Here is a 23,914-nt window from a genome sequence, read left to right on the forward strand (position 1 = left end):
CCTCCAATTCTCCAACTCTTTCCTTAAATTGCTGCATGTCTTGTCTTATCAATAAAACTTCTTCCTTGAAGCCTCCCACATTAGCATTTAGGGACGTGAGCGCTGTGCTGCATTGCGCTACCATCTTATACACATCTGCTATGTTAGGTTCGGGTATGGGCGCCACTTCTGGCGGCAACTCTGGACCCACCTTCTGCTGTGTTACCGAGGCATATGAGGCTGCTTCTAAGGATTCCGCTCACCTCACCAGACATCTCAGCATCAGGCACCGGATCACTCACTGCAGCAGCTGAGGTACGGGCAAACTTCCCCAGCTTCGCCGCCACATCAGAAAGTTTGGTAGTTTGTGCTGCGCCATTTTGTTTACTCTGCGTGTCCATGCCGCTGTCTCTACTCTCCTTCTGCTTCTGACGGGTCATACTGCGACCGGAATATCGCCCTATGTCTAGGGAGGCTTCTGAGCAGTGTCGGTCCTCTCTCCAGGCAGGAGACGGGTAGACAATAAAGTGCAGGAATATAACCAGGAGCTCTGCACCATGGACTCTCTACATTGCCGGTCAGGCCACGTCCTGCTAAAGTCTCTTTCAGTTGAATCTATAGCAGTAGTAACCTTGGCAATAATGGCTGTAGCTTTGACTGCGGGATACAGGGTCTTGGAGGCACATCTGGCCAGTATCAGTCCAGGTGTGAAGGGTGTCTTAACAGTGTCCCCCACAGTGGAAAAGAATGGCTGTAATAGCAGGTTACCTTGCTGACTCCAATGCTTGGCCATGCAGATTCAAAATTTTCTTCATTCTTTATTTTCTCTCTGTGGATCTTGCAGTGCTTTCTGGGCCTAAGAAGAGGGAGCATAAGGCACAGCTTTCTTCATCTCTGACCTCTAGTCTAAACAAACTAACTTAGCTGACTCCTGCAAAGGGCTGAGCCAGGATTATTAACCCTGGGTGTGCCATCCATACCCAGCTATGTTGGTCATAATAAATAACATGACAATACATAGCATAATATTGCATAACATTAAATAACAAACCATTTGCAGATACCCCCTGTTCTGGGGTACTGCATTACCCTGACAGCAGTTTTTTTTTTGGGTTGCTGGGTGGCGGTGGTTGCCCTGAGCCAAATTACAGTAGGGAGCCACACAAACGAGGCTACCTTGATGTAATAAAATGACGTATAAAGGCAGGTTGTTTAATGTATAAACAGAAAAACAGGGCGCACCATAGGGTAAAAATGTTTGGAAATATGAAATGTACTCCAATATAGGAGGCTCACCTTTTAGGGTTGTGCAATGATAGGCACAACACTAATTTGGACGTGTCAGAGATAAGTTTAATCCCCAATGTGAAGGTAGGTATGCAGTCACAGATGCAGGTGTCCTTGGATAGGCGTGCCTAGGCCCACACGGAGGATTGGAATGAAGTAAAAAGGAAAGAGCATCCCTCGGCGCAAGGAACCAACCAATGGCGGATGATGTATTTATTGCAAACACACAACGCGTTTCGGGGAAAGAATCCCCTTCATTAGGTGAAAAATATTGCATAACAAATGGACAACATGCTGGGTATATATACACACATAAATGGTCACATGTAGGTGAGGGGAAGGTGGGCGTCACCTCAAAAGTCTCCCCAAACTGGAAGCATAACAATAAATATACAAACTGGTGAACCAGGATATGTACTTATATTTATTGGGCCAAAGGGGGGCCAAAGGACTTGCAGGCTACTATATAATTATATTTTAGTCATTAACAAGTATGCAGATTGCTTGGAGGCACAGCCGATCTCTAAAGGAGGAGGAACAGCGTCACCCAGGGTCACATGAGCGCGAGTCCGATCATGTGACTTGCCATGCAAATACGTTGCTATGAGACTGGACGCTTTCAGACCAGCGTGAAGAGCGGCTCGGCAGGCAGAGAGATCGGGCGTCATGCCGCCTTCATGATGCGGCCAGCAATCTGGTAGGAGGTGCTTGTGCTGTCCTCCTTCACTAGGGATGATTGGTCCACCTGGGCATTAAAGGAAAAAAGAAACAGAAGAGAAGAAAAAGAGGAGGGGAGGGGAGGGGAAAAAGGAGGAATTCATTTCCTACATATCTCTACCGGACTGAAAAGTGTGTGTGTGTGTATATATATATATATATATATATATATATATATATATATATATATATATATAAAAATGACATAAATATGCAATATAAATAAAGGAATAAGAAGTAAATACAAAAGTGATAAGATCCAGAGTACATGATATCCTGGTTCACCAGTTTGTATATTTATTGTTATGCTTCCAGTTTGGGGAGACTTTTGAGGTGACGCCCACCTTCCCCTTGACCTCACCTACATGTGACCGTTTATGTGTGTATATATACCCAGCATGTTTGTCCATTTGCTATGCAATATTTTTCACCTGATGAAGGGGATTCTTTCCCTGAAACACATTGTGTGTTTGCAATAAATACCTTTTGAAGATACATCATCGGCAATTGGTTAGTTCCTTGCGCCGAGGGATGCTCTTTCCTTTTTACTTGATGTAATGAAAGACATACATTAAAATGGTTTAGCTGCACAGATGTTTCACAACCGGAATGGATGCTGTTTCTCCATTAGTAAATGGATAAGATAGATTTGGAAATGGCAGCCTGGCATTTTTATTTCAAAATACTGTATTTTTTAGTACTTATGTTTGTCTTTTTTCCCTTGTTTTATTATTCATACATATGTGTGTGATTCTGTATTATCAGTCATATAATTATTTTATAACAAAGAACTTAAAAATGAAAAAATGGTGTCTTCTACAGGGTGGAGTTCCAGAACAAATTCTACACTGGCAGTGGGTACATGTTTACTCCTTTCTGCTTTGAGATGCTCTTCTAAGACGTCCAAAGACTCTATACTTCTGACCAAAGGGAATTGGTGAATTGGGGAATTCTTCTATGTAGTCTGCTGCACAAAATAAACTTATTTTAAGCATTGCATTGCATTGTACCCTTTTATGATGTGCATTAGATATCATGCTGTAATTACACATCTCTGCTTCTTTGGCAACACAACAATTGTTACTGCCCAGCATCATGTCTACATTATACTATTTGGGGGGGTACTATCTCTTCTTGGGGCAAGAGCGCGCCTTAATCGGCGTGAGGAGCCTTATAAGCCATACATGCTTCTCTAGAAATCTGGGGAAAAAAGGGTTGCAAATTAGCTCTAAATAAGCTATTCCTCCAATGCCACAAGATGTAAGGCAGCTATCCTATTAGTCAATGTATGACCCCAGAGGAGCATGTATGGCCTATAAGTCTCCTCATGCCGATTAAGGTGCTCTCTCTACAAGGAGAGATAGTACCCCCCAAATCTTGACTTAGGCTTCTCACCCAGTTAAGCCAGTACTTTCTATGTAACATATAAAAGTCAATGTTGTAGAGCATAAAGAGGGTCAAGGAAAAACATAAGACAAATCTGACACACCACTTCCGTTCCGCCCAAAAATTTAATATGTCCTATTCTTGTCCACAATTGCAGACAAGAAAAGGCATTTTCTATGGGAGTGCGGGCGATGTGTGGCATTTTCATACGGACATGTTAATGGACCCATACAGTGAGATTTTTCACTACACAGTCTTGTAAACTGGGCCATCGCAGCCAACAGGAAAAGTGTTAACTAAAAGTTAAACTTTCAATGATTTTCTGATACTGCCAATGTATATATTATCACATGCAACACAGAGGATCAAATATATACACAAAGGTGATAGAACAATTGTTATACTCCTTGAAAGAAAATTGCTGGGTATTTATCATTATTGGATAAAGATTATATTTTTATTTTTATTTTTTTATAAAAATTGTAAAAATAAATAAATGGAGAGGGTAAGAAGGGGGAAAAAGTCTCAGAGGAGGGAACCTACCATTTCCAATCTCCCCATATCTTGAACCATTTTTCTTTAGAGCTCCTACAATTACAAATTGAGTCCCATTATACTTTTAAGGGTACTTTCACACTTGCGTTTGGTGCTGATCCATCATGGATCTGCACAGACGGATCCGTTCAGATAATACAAACGTCTGCATCCGTTCAGAACAGATCCATTTGTATTATCTTTAACATAGCCAAGACGGATCCGTCCTGAACACTATTGAAAGTCAATGGAGGACGGATCCGTTTTCTATTGTGTCATAGAAAACTGATCCGTCCCCATTGACTTATATTGTGTGTCAGAACCGATCCGTTTGGCTCAGTTTCGTCAGACGGACACAAAAGCGGAATGGAGATGGAATGGAGGCAAACTGATGCATTGTGAGCGGATCCTTTTCCATTCAGAATGCATTAGTGCCAAACTAATCAGTTTTGAACCGGTTGTGAGAGCCCTAAATGGATCTCGCAAACAGAAAGCCAAAACGCCAGTGTGAAAGTATCCTAAATCTGGACACGACCCGAGGATGTGCATGAAGTCTGCCCCATGTGATCCACACCGAGGGCAGCTTGAGGATTTTCGTAAACCACATTTATTGAGCCAAGTCGGAGTGATATAGACTCTATGTGTAATATCAAATTGAGTCATTGTATGACAATCATTTTCCCAGGCCCTCTGACCCGGTGAAAGAACAATAAGGAAAAGTGTCTTAATTAATAATTTGTATAATTAGGAGATCTTACCCCTATAACCAGAGGTTCCAAACGCAACAATCAGAAGTGAAGAAGTATCTATCTCTAAAAGTGAAACCTGCTTAACTCTTAAAAGGGCTGAACGTAACTGACAGTACCGAAACCAACTTAGATTACCTAAGTTCCCCAATAGTGCCAAACGCGAAAGAGGAAGTACCTCTCCGTGCTTCACCACTTGTGAAAGATAAAAAATATTGCTTTTTTTTGCCAGAATCTATCACCTAGTAATTTATCTATCTCCTGTAAAAATTAATTGTGCCAAAGAGGAGTGCACTGAAGAGACCCCTTTATCCTCATCCATCATCTGATAGTTGTCCAGGCTCTAGAAAATAACTTCCCAGTTACTCTATACTCTTTTTCAACATTAATCAATCACCCAGATTTCAGAAGTGTGAACATGCTATCAAAGGTTGAACAATTTATCAAAGCTTTTACACAAAGGACTTTCCTCCCAATGACAAAATAACAATAACTGCCCAGCTATAAAATAACCCTTGAATTAGGGAAGATTCAATCCTCCCTGTTCCAATGGTATATGCACTCATTTCAACCTCACTGGCTTTTTTCTCCAAAGCAGGTCGTTCATCATCCTCTCAAGAAATTTGTAGAACTTGTCCTCAATCCAAACCAGGGAATTCCTGAGAACATAAAGAGATTGGGGCAAAACCACCATCTTAACCGCTATCCGACTGCCTAACGCAGGATTGCACCCTGTGGGCGGCCAGGTTATTCCTCTTTGACGCACCGGCGCGTCATCTCGCGGGACGCGAGATTTCCTGTGAACGCGTGTTCACAGGATCCGAAGGTAAACAAGTTCATCTACAGCCTGCCAGCGGCAATCATTCGTTGGCAGGCTGTAGATGCGTTTTTTTTTTTGTTTTGTTTTTTAACCCTTGAAAGGTATATCAGACGCTGTTTTGTTAACAGCGTCTGATATACCTGCTACCTGGTCCTCTGGTGGTCCCATTTGCTTGGATCGACCACCAGAGGACACAGGCAGCTCTGTAATAAGTAGCACCAAGCACCACACTACACTACACCCCCCCCCCCCCTGTCACTTATTAACCCCTTATTGACCCCTGATCACCCCCCTGTAAGGCTCTATTTAGACGTCCTTATGTGTTTTGCGGATCCGTGGATCCGCGGATATGCAAAGCACAGACACCGCGGATCTGCAAAACACGGACACCGGCAATGTGCTTTCTGCATTTTGCGGATCCGCACATTGCCAGAACTATATAGAAAATGCCTTTTTCTTGTCCACAATTGCGGACAAGAATAGAACATATTCTATAGGCTCTACAAAAAAGCGCAGTGTTCGCCCGATCAGGCCTGATCTTGTGCGCACACTTGCGTTCAGTCCGCCCCAACCGCAGTGACAGAATATTTTTTTTTTCTGATCACTGCAAAAACACCGTAAAATCGCTGCGACACTATAAAGATCACTTTTGAGGGGCATGGCGAGTTCATAAAAGCTTTTTTTTTTTTGCACATTTTGCACAAGTTAACGGAAATTTTTTTTCCGTTTTTTTGGGGTTTTTCTTACAAAGTCTCATATTCCACTAACTTGTGACAAAAAATAAAATCTCACATGAACTCGCCATACCCCTCACGGAATCCAAATGCGTAAACATTTTTAGACATTTATATTCCAGACTTCTTCTCACGCTTTAGGGCCCCTGAAATGCCAGGGCAGTATAAATACCCCATAAGTGACCCCATTTTGGAAATAAGACACCCCAAGGTATTCCGTGAGGGGCATGGTGAGTTCCTAGAATATATATTTTTTGGGGCACAAGTTAGCGGAAAATGTTTTTTTTTTTTTTTTTTTCTCTTACAAAATCATTTTCCGCTAACTTGTGCCAAAAAATAAATAAAAATATTCTAGAAACTCACCATGCCCCTCACGGAATACCTTGGGGTGTCTTATTTCCAAAATGGGGTCACTTATGGGGTATTTATACTGCCCTGGCATCAGGGCCGTCTTTAATATTGATTGGACCCTGGGCAAAAATTTACTTGGGCCCCCGGGACCCCGCCTTCCCACACCTTAGCAGGCAATCACGCCCTCCACCACAACACACACACAAAAAATCCACACATCTGGTAGAGTACAGTGAATGACTGTAAATACTTCCAGTTCTGAAGGCTCCAGCGGCTCAGGATCAGTGTTCTGGGCAGCTGGGCTCAGGCTGGAAGTGGGCACCGCTCTGCAGGAAGGAGACCAGGGCTCGGCTCACTCTAGTGTTACAGTGCACCCCACAGTATGCAGTATAGCACCCTATAGTATACAGCACCACACAGTATGCAGTATAGCACCCCACACTATACAGCACCACACAGTATATAGTAGAGCAGTATAGCACCCCACAGTATAAAGCACCCCACAGTATACAACACCTCACAGTATACAACACCCCAAACTATACACGATACAGCCCCCCGCACTATACAGTACAGCAGTATAGCACTCCACACTATACCGCACCCACAGTATACAGACCCCCACAGTATACAGTACAGCAGTATAGCACTCCACACTATACAGGCCCCCCCACACTATACAGGCCCCCCCACACTATACAGCCCCCCACAGTATACAGCCTCCCACACAGTATACAGCCCCACCACACAGTATACAGGCCACCACACAGTATACAGGCCCCCACACAGTATACAGGCCCCCCACACAGTATACAGCCCCCCCACAGTATACAGGCCACCACACAGTATATAGGCCCCCCACACAGTATACAGCCCCCCACACAGTATACAGCCCCCACACAGTATACAGCTCACCACACAATATACAGGCCCCCACACAGTATACAGCCCCCCCACACAGTATACAGCCTACCACACAGTATACAGCCTACCACACAGTATACAGCCCCCCCCCCCACAGTATACAGCCCACCACACAGTATACAGCCCACCACACAGTATACAGCCCCCACAGTATACAGGACCCCCACAGTATACAAGCCCCACACAGTATACAGCCCACCACACAGTATACAGTCCCACACAATATACAGCCCCCCACAGTATACATACCCCCACACAATATACAGCACCCCACTATACAGTAGTTTACAGTATATTAATATAACAGCTCCTGTCACCATTTTCTGATGTAATCTTCACACAGAAAAGCTCCACAGTTAACTTCTTCAACACTCCTTCTAGGACCTGTGATGACCTCATAGCCATGTGACCAGTAATTGTTAGGTTACTGGTCACATGGTGATGATGTCATCTAAGGTCCTAGATCACAACGTAAAAGTACACAGAAAGCTTGACACCCGGGGGCAGTAGCTAGCAGTGCTCAAGAGGCAGCTGCCTTGGGCCCCCCAGGAGCAACTGGGCCCAGGGCAGCTGCCCCTTTTGCCCCTTGGTAAAGACGGCCCTGCCTGGCATTTTAGGGGCCCTAAAGCGTGAGAAGAAGTCTGGAATCCAAATGCCTAAAAATGCCCTCCTAAAAGATACTCATTGAAATTTGGGCCCCTTTGCGCACCTAGGCTGCAAAAAAGTGTCACATGTGGTATTGCAATGTGTTTTGGGGTGTATTTTTTACATATACCCATGCTGGGTGAGATAAATATCTCTGTAAAATGACAACTTTGTTAGTCAGCCTATCAGAGGCCGGCGCAGGCAGCACGATGATGTCATCGCGCCGCCTGAGCCATACAGCGCGGGACACAGGCCGGAAGAGGCCTGCATCGCATCACTTACATGGAGGTAAGTATAATTGTGTTTTTTTTTTTTTTTTTTTTTTTTTTAAACAATAGTTTTACAGGCACTTTAGGGGGGCTCTTGTTACTGGCACATTGGGGGGGGGGGGGGGCTCCAAGCTCTTGTTACTGGGCTGGCACATGATGGGGGCTCTTACTGGCACATGGGGGGCTCTTGTTACTGGCATATGGGGGGCTCTTGTTACTGGCACGTGATGGGGGAACTTATTACTGGCACATGGGGGGCTCTTGTTACTGGCACATTGGGGGGCTCTGAGCTCTTGTTACTGGGCTGGCACATGATGGGGCTCTTATTACTGGCGCATGGGGGCTCTTGTTACTGGCACATGATGGTGGGGGCTTATTACTGGCACATGATGGGGGGCTTATTACTGGCACATGATGGGGGGGCTTATTACTGGCACATGATGGGGGCTCTTGTTACTGGCACAAGATGGGGGGCTCATGTTACTGGCACATGATGGGGGCTCATGTTACTGGCACATGATGGGGGGCTCATGTTACTGGCACATGATGGGGGGCTCATGTTACTGGCACATGATGGGGGCTCTTGTTACTGGCACGTTATGGGGGCTCTTTTTACTGGCACGTTATGGGGACTTGTTACTGGCACGTAATTGGGGGCTCTTGTTACTGGTATGTTTTTGGGGGCACTTATTACTGGCACGTTATTGGTGGGCACTATAGGGGCATCTACTAAGGCCACAAATAAGGGGTATTTTATATGGGGGGCTCTGTACAGTAGCATTTTATACTGGGACACATTATGGTGGGTACTATGGGGAAGGGGGGAGAGGAGTACTATGCAGTCATCAACGGGGGGCACTAGGAGGAAGGGGGGAGAGGAGCACTATGGGGGCATTTATTGGGGGCATTATATAGGGGTATTTTATACTGGCATATTATGGGGACATTAGCTCAACTGGAGGCATTACAAGGGGATATTTTTTGCACTGTCACATTATAAGGAGATTTATTTCTACTGGGGGGGGCATAATGGTGGGCTTTATTACTCCCCCATGGTATGAGCCCCCTAGTAGCAGCACCAGCCTCTCCCTGCTCTGCTATCCCTCTGCCCCTTCTCCAAATCCTTATTTTGAAATTTTTCTTATTAGGATAAAACACAACATCGGCTCCACAGAGCCCCCCAGCCAAGTGTTGAAGTGGTGTCCGATATCCCCAAGGGCCAAGCCAAGTAACTGTAAGTTCTCATGTGAATTATGTTTGTTATACACATATAGCATACACTGTGCCACACAATATACAATATACCGCTACACTGTGTAGTCTGTTCTATAAGCACTATTGTTTTGTGGCGGCGGAAAATAATCTGGAAGTGCCCCTCCTGAGACCAGGCTCTGGATCCGCCACTGGACCGCTTACAGGAGTGTACATTTCTTCTAAACTGTAATCCGTATCCTCAGACCTGCAGAAATCAGCACTCGCTTGGTAACAACTAACAGGCAGTGCCTGTAGGCTGTAGCCTGGCCCTGTTACAGAAGCTAGCTGAGTGGTGTATGGTTAAGGTACTAGTAAAGATGAGCGGCCGCTGAATCCTGATTTAAAGTTAAAAACTGCAGGATATGGATTACCGTTTAGAAATGTCAAATGTACACTCCTGTGAGCGGCGGGGAGGGGGATCTGTGGATGACACTGTTATAGGGAGGGGGATCTGTGGATGACGCTGTTATAGGGAGGGGGATCTGTGGATGACACTGTTATAGGGAGGGGGATCTGTGGATGACGCTGTTATAGGGAGGGGGATCTGTGGATGACACTGTTATAGGGAGGGGGATCTGTGGATGACACTGTTATAGGGAGGGGGATCTGTGGATGACACTGTTATAGGGAGAGGGATCTGTGGATGACACTGTTATAGGGAGAGGGATCTGTGGATGACACTGTTATAGGGAGGGGGATCTGTGGATGACACTGTTATAGGGAGGTGGATCTGTGGATCCACAGGCAACTAGGACATGTTTAAACCACAGACGGCAGGACTTTTCTTCCCTGTTGCGGTTTTGGGTATTGGGTAAAGTATTGCAGCATTTCTAAGCATACTCGTGTAAATGTATCGTTGTTATAGCTGCCCCCCCTACTTTCGTCCTGGCCCCCAGTGTGCCCGCCCCAAAAATTTGAAAGCTAGAGACGCCACTGATCCTCTGGTCCCGATACTCCAAAACCTTAAATAATTGTGTCTTGTCTAATACTAAGTGCTAAAGGCTCAATGTAAATTTCAAATAATAAGGGTGACACGGGACAACCTTGACAGGTGCCTCTAGGGGACAAGCTACCATTAAAGTTCAATCTCGCAGTAGGAGAGCTATATAAAAGCCTAACCATGCCAATAAATCTAGGTCCAAATCCCATCCTTTCTAACACCTTCCAAAGGAATTTCCACTCCACCCTGTCGAACACCTTATAGGCATCGAAGGACAGGATGGAACGGGAATCCCCCCAGGGGACTGTATATTTGCAAAGAGACAAAGGAGATTATGATGAGTACCTTTGTTGGGGATGAACTCATTCTGATCAGGGTGAATGACCGAAGAAATAACTTTAGAGAGCCTAATAGCCAGCATTTTTGCAAGAAGTTTAACATCTGTATTTAGGAGCGATATCAGTCTGTAGGACTCTATATTTAATGGATCCTTTCCCTTTTTTAATATTAATGCGATTACTGCTTCACCCATTGAATCAGGTAATATACCCTCCTCCAAGGAGTTATCAATTACACTCAGTAAATTTGGGAGTGTCACATCACCATATTTGCAATAGATCTCATAGGGGAGGCCATCTGAACAGGAGAGGAATTTCCAGAACAGGCCTTCAATGCAGCCTACATCAAAGGTGTTCCTCTGTACTTCAGTGAGAGCCGGAAATTTTATGGAGTTCAAGTAGGACTCAATCTTATCATCCGTGCTATCATTACTAGTTCTATATATTTCCGAAAAGTGATCTACAAAAGCTCCCTTTATTTTTTTCCTGATTAACAGTAATAATACCCTCGGGTAACCGGATGCTTGATCCGATCAATTTTGGGATTAATAACACAGTTGAAGTCCCCATTTACTAGGGTGAGGCAGTCTGACCCTAGAAAATGGGACTTCATTTACTAGAGAAGGGAGGGGGAATATAAATAAAAAGCCAAAGTACATAATCTACCACAAAGTTTCCCATGCAGAAACACAAACCTCCCCTGCTTCTCAATAAGGGAGGATGCACAAAGGAAATCAACCCCTTTGTGTATAAACGCCGTCACTCCTCTAGAGTGACTGGTGAAAGTAGAGTGAAATACCTGCACAACCCATCCCCGAGTAGTCCTAGTCGCCACCTCTTCAGTAAACTGCATTTCTAATAGACAAGTGCAGGTAGGTGCCTCTGGACTAAATCAAACACAATCTTTTTAGTTTATCCCCAAGTCCCCTAACATTCCAAGTTAAAATTGTGACTTGACATATAATCAATTAGCCAAGGCTGATCCCCTGCAGTGGCGTCTCTAGCTTTCAAATTTTGGGGGGGCACACTGGGGGCCAGGACAAAAGTAGGGGGGGGCAGCTATAACAACGATACATTTACACAAGTACGCTTAGAAATGCTGCGATACTTTACCCAATACCTAAAACCGCAACAGGGAAGAAAAGTCCTGCTGTCCATGGTTTAAAAAAAAAATCACTCAACATGTCCTAGCTGCCTGTGGACCTGTGGATGACACTTTTATAGGGAGGGGGATCTGTGGATGACACTGCTATGGGGGGGGGGGGGAATCTGTGGATGCCACATACCGTATATAGCATCTTATGCTATATGTGTCATCCCCATTTCCCCCTCCATAACAGTGTTAGCCACAGATCTCCCTCCCCACCTCTCACAGGAGTGTACATTTAAAATTTCTAAACTGTGGCGGATCCAGAGCCTGGTCTCGGGAGGGGCACTTCCAGATTATTTTCTGTCCGCCGCCACAGAACAAGGGTGCTTATAGAACAGACTAACAGACTACACAGTGTAGCGGTATACTGTATATTGTGTGGCACAGTGTAGGCTATATGTGTATAACAAACATATTTCACATGAAAACGTACAATTACTTGGCTTGGCCCTTGGGGATCTCGGACGCCACTTCAACACTTTGGCCGGGGGCTCGGCGGAGCTGATGTTGTGCTTTATCCTAATGAGAAAGATTTCATAATAAGGATTTGGAGAAGGGGCAGAGGGATAGCAGAGCAGCGAGAGGCTGGTGCTGCTAGGGACACCATAGGCAAAGAGTCCAAATTGCCTTACAGGGGTCATACCATGGGGAGTAATAAAGCCCACCATTATGCCCCCCCAGTAGAAATAATTCTCCTTATAATGTGACAATGCAAAAAATACCCCCTTGTAATGCCCCCAGTTCAGCTAATGTCCCCATAATTTGCAAGTATAAAATACCCCTTCTTAGTGCCCGCCGTAGATGACGCCATAGTACTTCTCTCCCCCTTCCTCAAAGTAACCACCATGTGTCCCAGTATACAATGCTACTGTACAGAGCCCCCCCCCATATAAAATACCCCTTCTTTGTGGCCTCAGTAGATGCCCCTATAGTGCCCACCAATAACGTGCAAATAACAAGAGCCCCCCCATCACGTGCCAGTAATAAGAGCCCAGCCCCCATCACGTGGCAGTAATAAGACCCCCCCATCATGTGCCAGTATTGTAATAAGCACCTCAATGTGCCAGTAATAAGCCCCCAATGTGCCAGTAATAAGCCCCCCAATGTGCCAGTAATAAGCCCCCCAATGTGCCAGTAATAAGCCCCCCAATGTGCCAGTAATAAGCCCCCCAATGTGCCAGTAATAAGCCCCCCAATGTGCCAGTAATAAGCCGCCCCAATGTGCCAGTAACAATAGCCCCCCTTATTGTGCCTGTAAAAATATTGTAAAAAAAAACCAAAACACTTATACTTACCTCAGTGTCAGCGATGCGATGCAGGCCTCTTCCGGTCTGTGTCCCGCTCTGTATGGCTCATGCGCCGGCCTCTGAGGAAGAGGAAGGGGAAGGGACACACCTCTCCCTCCCCTGCACCGCCGCTGGCACAGGCAGATTACTATGGAAATGAGCGTAATGGAAGCGCTCATCTCCCTGTGCCCGGCTGCAGCAGTGCGGCGGCAACGGCGGCGGCTCACTTGGGGGGGCATTTTAGTTGGGGGGGCACATGGGGGGGGGCACAGCGTGCTGTAGGGGGGGCCGTTGGAGTCAGTAGGTGATAAAGACTTCCCAGAAAAAGGTGTCAAGACAGCATTGTATGTGGCAGACAATAGATGTCTAACCCCCCACCTAAAAGGAACAGGTCACACCTTTGAAGACAGTCAAGTACATGTTTTGGATAAGGAGGCGGATTGGTACAAACGAGGCGTGAAGGAGTTCATCTACGTAAAAATGGAGAAGCCAAGCTTGAATAGAGGTGGTGGGGGGGGGGGGGGGGGTTAGACATCTATTGTCTGCCACATACAATGCTGTCTTGACACCTTTTTCTGGGAAGTCTTTATCACCTACTGACTCCAATTAGGATAATGCAATCAACACCTTTGACCCAATGCTGGGTATAATTACCAGATGTGGATTCAGTTACATATTTATTCCCAGAATTTTTGTACAATCACTCAGAATTGAGAAAGCTTGTTGGAAGAACGAGTGAAACGTTTTCAAGAAATCTACAGTACGTCCAGTTGCCTTGATTTATTCTTTACAGATATATCCGTTAAATATTATACACAATTTGGCTGGGTACAAAAAGGAGTATTTAATGTCCTTGGCCTGGAGGCTTTTTTTTACGGCAAGAAAAGTACGCCTCTTATCTTTGAACATCTTTTGAGAAATCCGGGAAAAACAAAAGTTTATTGCCATTGTATAAAATGGGAGGGCACTCCTGTGCTCGCTTTAAGATAATATCTCTGTCACAAGAGGCAAACATTTTTGCCAGTAGTGCCCTAGGCTGCCTTCCGGGAATCCGATGGACCCTTTAGATTAGAAACATAGAAGAAAAAGAGATAATTACTCTTACTGGTAATTTGTTTTTCCAATAGCCTCCACAATGGCACTCACAGGAGGGTGTCCCCACCCCCAGGACAGGAAACAATGTAGAAGCCCAAGATTTAAAAGGCCTCCTCCCCTTAAGAGAGGACATGGAAGTGATAACAGAAAAAAATATGTATGAACCAAAAACAATTACATCATTATATAACAACAAAAATAAAAGGGTGGGAAATCCCAGTGCCATTGTGGGGGCTATTGGAAAAACCATTTACCGGTAAGCCTCCACAACGGCACTCACAGGAGGATTGACAAAGTAGTCATTCTAGGGGGGATGGCAGCTGAAAGAACTCTATGGCCAAAGGACAATTCTTGTTTTTGATGGATATCTAACTTATAATGATCGAAGAAAGTCATAGGGTTGGCCCATGTGGCTGCCTTGCAAATTTGATCCAAGGAGACGGATGCAGATTCCAGCCACGAGGATGATATCGCTCTAGTAGAGTGAGATCTTATACTGGCAGGAGGAACAAGATCCTTTTGAATATAGGCAGAGCTAATAAAATTTCTTATCCCTTGCAATGGAGGATTTGCTGGCATGTCCATTGTTAGGACCCTGGTACTGGAGGAAGAGTTGATCAGATCGCCTGAAGACTTTTTTCCTTTTCTGAGGATGAAAGTGAGCTGAAAGATACAATGAGACCTCTTATTCATAGTGAAACCTGGAAATGACCTTTGGAAGAAAAGAAGGGCAGTGTCTGAGTACTATGCAATCTTCTAGAACTACCAGATATGGAGGTTTGCAGGAAAAAGCTTGCATCTCCCCCACTCTTCTGGCAGTTGTAATAGTGACTAGAAAAACCGTCTTCAAGGTGAGAAATTTAAAGGGGTTCTGCACTTTGTTTAAACTGATGATCTATCCTCTGGATAGATCATCAGCATCTGATCGTCTGGTGTCCGACACCCGGGACCCCCCGCCGATCAGCTGTTTGAGAAGACAGCGGCGCTCCAGCAGCGCCGCGGCCTTCTCACTGTTTACCGCTGGCCGAGTGACGTCACGACTCGTATCAACTGGCCTGCGCGGGGCTAAGCTCCATTCAAGGGAACGGAGCTTATCCGCGCCCAGGTCAGTGATACTAGTCATGACGTCACTGAGCCTAGTGTAAACAGTGAGAAGGTCGCGGCGCTGCTGGAGCGCCGCTGCCTTCTCAAACAGCTGATCGGTGGGGGTCCCGGGTGTCGGACCCCTGCCAATCATCAGATGCTGATGATCTATCCAGAGAATAGATCATCAGTTTAAACAAAGTGCAGAACCCCTTTAAGAGAAAGCTTTTCAACAGGTTCAAACGTAGGTTCCATCAGGACCGAAAGAACCAGGTTAAGATCCCAAGGTGGAACCATCGACTGGGAGATGGGCATACTTCTCATAGCACCTTTCAAAAAGTGTTTAATGGAGAATCAGCAAGCTTTATGTCTAAAAACGCGCTTAAGGCTGATACCTGTTCCTTAAGTGTTGCAGGTCGTAGGCCTTTATCCAGTCCTTCCTGTAAGAAAAAATAATTTTGGGAATTTCTGAGGAAACCTTACTTTGGGATGATGTATCGGCCCTTGCCGGAGAAGGTCTGGTGATGACGGGAGAGTCCAGAATATTCCTGCCGATAGAGTAGGAGTATAAACCACGATCTTCTTGGCCAGAAGGGAGCAATGAATATTACCTCGGCCCTTTCCTCCTCTATCTTCATCAGTGACTTTGGGATCAAACTAAAGGGAGGGAATGCATAAAGAATGGAAGTCGGCCATGGCTGGGAAAGTGCATCCACCCATAGTGGCTAATCCTGTTGGGACAGAGACTATGAGGTTTTGCTCCATCTGTTGTTTTTCATGGCAAAAAGGTCTGGAACGCCCCATCTTTTGCAGATCTTTTGAAAAATCTGGTGAATCAGAAACCATTCTCCTTCTTTTAATGTCTGGTGATTGAGCAAATCGGCTATTCTATTTTCTTCTCCTCTGACATGTATTGCTGATAGAGATTAGGTTTTTCTCCGCCCAAAGAAAGATGTCTCTTGCCACAGCTGCTAAAGAAAGACTTCTAGTTCCTCCCTGCTTGTTTAAATAGGTGACTGCAGTGGTATTGTCTGAGAATACCCTTATGTATTTTGGAGATGGAGTATGAAGGGAGACGACGACATGGTAAATGGCTGTAAGTTCCCTTAGGTTGGATGAAGCATCTTTCATGTCTTCTCCCCAAGTACCTGAAGACAGCGATTCTCAGATATTTTTGGTGGTGGTAGTACAGTCGTGGCCAAAAGTTTTGAGAATGACACAAATATTAGTTTTCACAAAGTTTTCTGCTAAACTGCTTTTAGATCTTTGTTTCAGTTGTTTCTGTGATGTAGTGAAATATAATTACACGCATACGTTTCAAAGGCTTTTATCAACAATTAAATGACATTTATGCAAAGAGTCAGTATTTGCAGTGTTGGCCCTTCTTTTTCAGGACCTCTGCAATTTGACTGGGCATGCTCTCAATCGACTTCTGGGCCAATTCCTGACTGATAGCAACCCATTCTTTCATAATCACTTCTTGGAGTTTGTCAGAATTAGTGGGTTTTTGTTTGTCTACCCGCCTCTTGAGGATTGACCACAAGTCCTCAATGGGATTAAGATCTGGGGAATTTCCAGGCCATGGACCCAATAATTCAATGTTTTGGTCCCCGAGCCACTTAGTTATTACTTTGGCCTTATGGCACGGTGCTCCCTCATGCTGGAAAAAGCATTGTTCTTCACCAAACTGTTGTTGGATTGTTGAAAGAAGTTGCTGTTGGAGGGTGTTTTGGTACCATTCTTTATTCATGGCTGTGTTTTGGGGCAAAATTGTAAGTGAGCCCACTCCCTTGGATGAGAAGCAACCCCACACATGAATGGTCTCAGGATGCTTTACTGTTGGCATGACACAGGACTGATGGTAACTGTCACGGCTGAGGATGGGGAAAACCCTCAGCCGTGTGATGCCATGAGATGTTAGTTGCTGCTCGGTCATGACAACAGAGTAAGGGAGCAGGTCACCTCCTAACGCATCCCTAATCCGACCCTAACTCCTAGCTGCATGGGCCGACCTAGAAGATAGGAGGGCCCATGCTCAGGAACCTCGGATCCTTACTCGCCCTCCGCCGATCCCTGAACTAGGAGCTGGGTAGACCACCTGTTCCTCCTGGATGCAGAGAAACAGGAGTCTAAAACTGGTCGAGCGGCAATGGGATGTAACCATAAAAAGACTATGGATATGGCAGGAGAGTGAAAGACTTCCATCTCTACCTGCCCCAGACACACTGACTGGATCCCTGGACACAAGTGCTGGCTGTCAACACACAAACATAAAAGGACACAGCGCACATAAACATACAGGGACCCAGAACCATAGCTGCAATAATAAGACACCACATACACATAAACTTAACATCACAAACATATAGAATCACAATTTATGACCACAAGGGTGGCCCTCACTGGCAGATGGTATATGGGACCAGGAGAGTGCCTTCAGCTTACTACAAGGCTGGAGTACCCCTCAGAACTCAGGTCTCAACTGAGGTTAAATAGCCCATGTAGCCACACCCACGCAGACACATCCAGTGCTCACAGACTAGGAAGGGAATTAACCCTGCTCACACCAGGGAAGGGAAGACAGCAACTAAAAGGGGAAAACACACAATAAACCCGTGCACACCAGAAGGAAAGTGCACACATATAAAGGCAGGTTGTCAGGTGCAACCGCATGCACATCGCAGCAAGCAGCCTAGCACCAGCTCAGGCTGCAATACTGCGACATACAAAATAACATGTTGCCAGCGGCAACCACAAGTGATTCAACATACTAGTGGCCCTCACCTGTGATTGAACAACGAAACCAAACCGCCGGCAACAGCATGCGGTTCAGGAGTCACGACCATGACCAAGGTCGTGACAGTAGCGCTCACCTTTTCTTCTCCGGACAAGCCTTTTTCCTGATGTCCCAAACAATCGGAAAGAGGCTTCATCAGAGAATATGACTTTGCCTCAGTTCTCAGCAGTCCATTCACCATATTTTCTGCAGAAGATCAATCTGTCCCTGATGTTTTTTTGGGAGAGAAGTGGCTTCTTTGCTGCCCTTCTTGACACCAGGCCATCTTCCAAAAGTCTTCGCCTCACTGTGCGTGCAGATGTGCTCACACCTGCCTGCTGCCATTCCTGAGCAAGCTCTGCACTGGTGGCACACCGATCCCACAGCTGAATCCTCTTTAGGAGACGATCTTGGCGCTTGCTGGACTTTCTTGGACGCCCTGAAGCCTTCTTAACAAGAATTGAATCTCTTTCCTTGAAGTTCTTGATGATCCTATAAATTGTTGATTGAGGTGCAATCTTAGTAGCCACAATATCCTTGCCTGTGAAGCCATTTTTATGCAACGCAATGATGGCTGCACACGTTTCTTTGCAGGTCACCATGGTTAACAATGGAAGAACAATGATTACAACCATCAACCTCCTTTTAACAGGTCAAGTCTGCCATTTTAACTCAATCAGCCTGACATAATGATCTCCAGCCTTGTGCTCGTCAACATTCTTACCTGAGTTAACAAGACGATTACTGAAATGATCTCAGCAGGTCCTTTAATGACAGCAATGAAATGCAGTGGAAAGGTTTTTTGTGGATTAAGTTAATTTTCATGGCAAAGAAGGACTATGCAATTCATCTGATCACTCTTAATAACATTCTGGAGTATATGCAAATTGCTATTATAAAAACTTAAGCAGCAACTTTTCCAATTTCCAATATTTATGCAAGTCTCAAAACTTTTGGCCACGACTGTATATTGAGACGTGATAGTATGCATCCTGAAGATCTATGGTCGCCATAAAGCAGTCCTGTGGGAGAACATTTATTGTTGATTTTATTGATTCCATCTTGAATTTTTTGTAGATTATAGACTTGTTTAAGGACTTTAAATGTATTATTAAATGGAATGATCCATTCGATTTTTGTATAAGGAATACTGGAGAATAATACCCTTTTCCCTGTTGATCTTTTGGAACCGGCTGGACTACATTTTTGTGTACCAGGGATAGTAACTCTGATTCCAGACAGGCTTGCTTTATCTTCTGAGGCAATTTTTTTGTTTACCAAGAATCGGTCTGGGGGATAAGATAGAAACTCTAAAACAAGGCCTAAGACTAGAGTATTTACCGCCCATGGGGAGGCTCTGATAGAAACATAGAATGTGCCGGCAGATAAGAACCATTTGGCCCATCTAATCTGCCCAATATACTGAATACTATGAATAGCCCCTGGCCCTATCTTATATGAAGGATGGCATTATGCTTACCCCATGCATGCTTAAACTCCTTCACTGTATTTGCAGCTACCACTTCTGCAGGAAGGCTGTTCCATGCATCCACTACTCTCTCAGTAAAGTAATACTTCCTGATATTACCTTTAAACCTTTGCCCCTCTAATTTAAAACTATGTCCTCTTGTAGCAGTTTTTCTTCTTTTAAATATTTTCTCCTCTTTTACCTTGTTGATTCCCTTTATGTATTTAAAGGTTTCTATCATATCCCCTCTGTCTCGTCTTTCTTCCAAGCTATACATGTTAAGGTCCTTTAATCTTTCCTGGTAAGTTTTATCCTGCAATGTACTAGTTTAGTAGCTCTTCTCTGAACTCTCTCCAAAGTATCAATATCCTTCTGGAGATATGGTCTCCAATACTCCAAATGAGGTCTCACTAGTGCTCTGTAGAGCGGCATGAGCACCTCCCTCTTTCTACTGTTAATGCCTCTCTTTATACACCCAAGCATTCTGCTATCATTTCCTGCTGCTCTGACATTGTCTGCCTACCTTTAAGTCTTCTGAAATAATGACCCCTAAATCCCTTTCCTCCCATACTGAGGTTAGGACTGTATCATTGATTTTATATTCTGCTCTTGGATTTTTACACCCAGGTGCATTATCTTGAACTTATCAACATTAAATTTTAGTTGCCAGATTTTTGACCATTCCTCTAGTTTTCCTAAATCCTTTTCCATTTGGTGTATCCCTCCAGGAACATCAACCCTGTTACAAATCTTTGTGTCATCAGCAAAAAGACGCACCTTACCGTCGAGGCCTTCTGTAATTTCGCTGATAAAGATATGAAACAACATGGGTCCCAGAACATATCCGTGAGGTACCCCACTGGTAACAAGACCATGGTCTGAATATACTCCATTGACTACAACCCTCTGTTGTCTGTCCCTCAGCCACTGCCTAATCCATTCAACAATATGGGAGTCCAAGCACAAAGACTGCAGTTTATTGATAAGCCTTCCATGTAGGACAGTATCAAAAGCCTTACTAAAGTCTAGATAAGCGATGTCTGCTGCACCTCTGCCATCTATTATTTTAGTCACCCAATCAAAAAAATCTATAAGATTAGTTTGACATGATCTCTCTGAAGTAAACCCATGCGGGTTTTTATCTTTCAATCCATGGAATTTTAGATGTACCACAATACTCTCCTTAAGTATGGTTTCCATTAATTTCCACACTATTGATGTCAGGCTTACTGGCCTATAGTTGCCCGATTCCTCCCTACTACCTTTCTTGTGAATGGGCATAACATTTGCTAATTTCCAATCTTTTGGGATGACTCCTGTTACCAGTAATTGGTTAAATAAATCTGTTAATGGTTTTGCTAGTTCGCCACTAAGCTCTTTTTTTAATAGCTTTGGGTGTATCCCATCAGGCCCCTGTGACTTATTTGTATTAATTTTAGACAGCTGACTTAGAACCTCTTCCTCTGTAAATACACATGTATCAAAAGATTCATTAGTCTTCCTTCCTAACTGAGCTCCTTTTCCTTCATTTTCCTTTGTAAAAACTGAACAGATTCATTGAGGCAGTCAGCTAGTTCTTTATCTTCTTCCATATAACTTCCTTCTTTTGTTTTTAATTTGGTAATTCCTTGTTTTAGTTTCCTTTTTTCATTTATGTATCTGAAGAATGTCTTATCACCCTTTTTCACTGACTGAGCTAATTTCTCTTCTGCCTGTGCTTTAGAAGCTCTTATAACTTGCTTGGCATCTCTCTGCCTAATCTTATAAATTTGCCTGTCATCCTATTTGTTTTTTATTTTTTTTTAATAATTGCTAAATGCTATCTTTTAGTTTTTAATGATTTTGCCTGCTTCTGCTGAGTACCACAGTGGTCTCTTCCTTTTTTTGCTTTTACTGACAAGCCTAATGCAATTATCTGTTGCCTTCAATATTGCCACTTTTAAGTAGTCCCATTTCTCCTTCTCCATTGAAACTGTTCCAATCTGATAGGGACTCATATACCACTAATCTAATTTTAGAAAAGTCAGTTTTTCTAAAATCTAAAACTTTTTGTTTTTGTGTGGTGTGACTCACTCACTGTACTTATAGTAAACCACACTGACTGGTGATCACTATATCCCAAGCTTTCCCCTACAGTAATATTGGATACCAAATTCCCATTTGTGAATACTAAATCTAAAATGGCCTCCTTCCGGGTTGGCTCCTCCCTACTTGCTGTAGACATAATCCCAGTAGGGAATTTAGAATATCTGTACTCCTGGCAGAACTAGCTATTTTGGTTTTCGCTTTCAATGTCATTTTAGCTATTTCCTCAACTAGTATATCTAATTCTTTGACTTGGCTAGGTGGTCTATATATCACACCTACACGAGTTACCTTATGATTATCAAGCAGCAATGTAACACAAACTGACTCTAAATTGGTCTCGCTAACTTGTATTAAGTTAGATTTTATGCTATCTTTCACATACAAGGCCACCCCTCCCCCTTTCTTGCCTTCTCTGTCTTTCCTATATAGAGAGAATCCTGGTATTGTTATATAAACCATCTTTCTTGACAGTTCTTTTCCATTCCAACGAGAGTTAACATGAGGCACAAAGGCAAACCCTTGGTGTTCCTATAATTTGTCTAGCCAGACAGACAAGGTTCTAGCTGTACAAGTAGATGCTATGCTGGGACATAACATGGCAGTATTTGTTTCCCATGATATTTTCAAAAAATGTTCCAATTTTTTTTTATCCATAGGATCTCTTAGGAGACCCGTGTCTTCAAACGGGGGGGGGGGGGGGGGAGTTCTTTTAGAAATACGTGCCACTGGGGCATCTACTTTCGGTGTTCTGTCCCACAGATTAGAGTCAGACTCTGAGAAAGTGTATTTTCTTTTGAAGGAATTAGTTACGGCCGATCTTTTTTCTGGGTCTCTCCACTCTCTGGGTATGAGGGCTTTAATATGGTTATGTATGGGAAAGGATCTTTTTTTTCTCTCACCTAAACCCTGAAACATTTGATCCTGGATGGAATGGGTTTCTTTGACCTCTTCAATATTCATGGTGGCTCTTATTGTTTTTAGAAGCCCTTCTGTTTCTTCTGGAAGAAATAAGGGTTTTCCAGAGCCATCATCAGAAGAGGAGGATCCGGATCGGATACTAACTCCCCTTCATCTAGATCAAAGGCTGAATCAGAAACAAGAGACCTATGAGAGGTGTATTGCCCAGGGAACTGTGGCATGATTTTTAAATCCACCGCTGCATTAACGTCTTCCTTTATCATGGCTCTCATGGTTTCAAGAAAGGAAGGTGACTCTTCTGTAACTACCTTCTCGGTGCATTTAGGACACAGTTTTTTTTTATTTTGAGGAGAATGACTTGCGGCATTTGGCGTACTTTTTGTGGCCTGGGTCTACACTTGCTAGTTTAGGCATCAAGGTCTCTCTGCCCTAGAAGGATCAAGATAAAACGGCCAATGGAGAGATAAGGAGACCGACACCTACACCAGGGGTGGATAAACAAAAATTCTAAAGCACCCAGTGAAGCCAAAACAGTTGAACCCAAGGTCATAAAGAGGAAAAGGTTGGTAAAGCATGAATGCCAAATACAATCTAGAATAGTAGGCTCACCACCCCAATCACAGTTAAGTGAAAAACACATGTACCCTCTCAAGGGACGAGGCTTACTGGGCTGAGGGCTGAGGCAGTGGGATCCAAAGGTTTATTAGCAATGTCTGCATCTACCGGAGAAAGCATGGCTGTAAGTAGAAGGCGAGGACACCTTGTGCAAATTCCTCACTCCGCTTTTAATTCCGAAAGCCGCGCCACCGGAAGCACTTCAATATCTCGAGAGTCTCTTGCCCACGGAGAATCTCGCCTGATGACATCATAGCGTCGGATCCCGCGCGAGTTCCCCTCACCTGGGAACTACACGCGCACACCCGGGGAAGCCTGCAAGCAGGGCTTACTCCTAGGAGCGAGTAAGGGAGGCCATGCGTCCCCGAGGTACTAGCTCCCTGCTCCAGCCCGCCCACTTATCGTGTAGCGATATGAAGATAACCACAAGGCTGGGCGGTAAAGAGGTGTTCCTGGCGCTCCAGGAGAGGCTTTCACGCATACCCGAGGACAGGAAACAATGACTGAATAG

At 44.4% G+C, this 23,914-nt stretch overlaps 1 protein-coding gene across 4 annotated transcripts in view; it reads left to right on the top strand.

The window, feature by feature from the left end:
* LOC122939835 (V-type proton ATPase 116 kDa subunit a3-like) overlaps window positions 1-23,914 on the top strand; it is a 122,017-nt gene that overhangs the window by 86,970 nt on the left and 11,133 nt on the right. For 3 of the 4 annotated variants that reach the window (XM_044296017.1, XM_044296018.1, XM_044296016.1), the window contains exon 20: window positions 2,806-2,982. The exons of the other annotated variant lie outside the window; for it this stretch is intronic. In XM_044296017.1, the coding sequence (XP_044151952.1) occupies window positions 2,806-2,881 (76 nt within the window). In that variant the 3' untranslated portion in view covers window positions 2,882-2,982. Of the gene's footprint in view, window positions 1-2,805; window positions 2,983-23,914 lie in introns of those variants that run through there. 4 annotated transcript variants of the gene reach the window in all.

This window comes from Bufo gargarizans, chromosome 6, assembly GCF_014858855.1.
Source record: "Bufo gargarizans isolate SCDJY-AF-19 chromosome 6, ASM1485885v1, whole genome shotgun sequence".
Taxonomy (NCBI): Eukaryota; Metazoa; Chordata; class Amphibia; order Anura; family Bufonidae; genus Bufo; species Bufo gargarizans.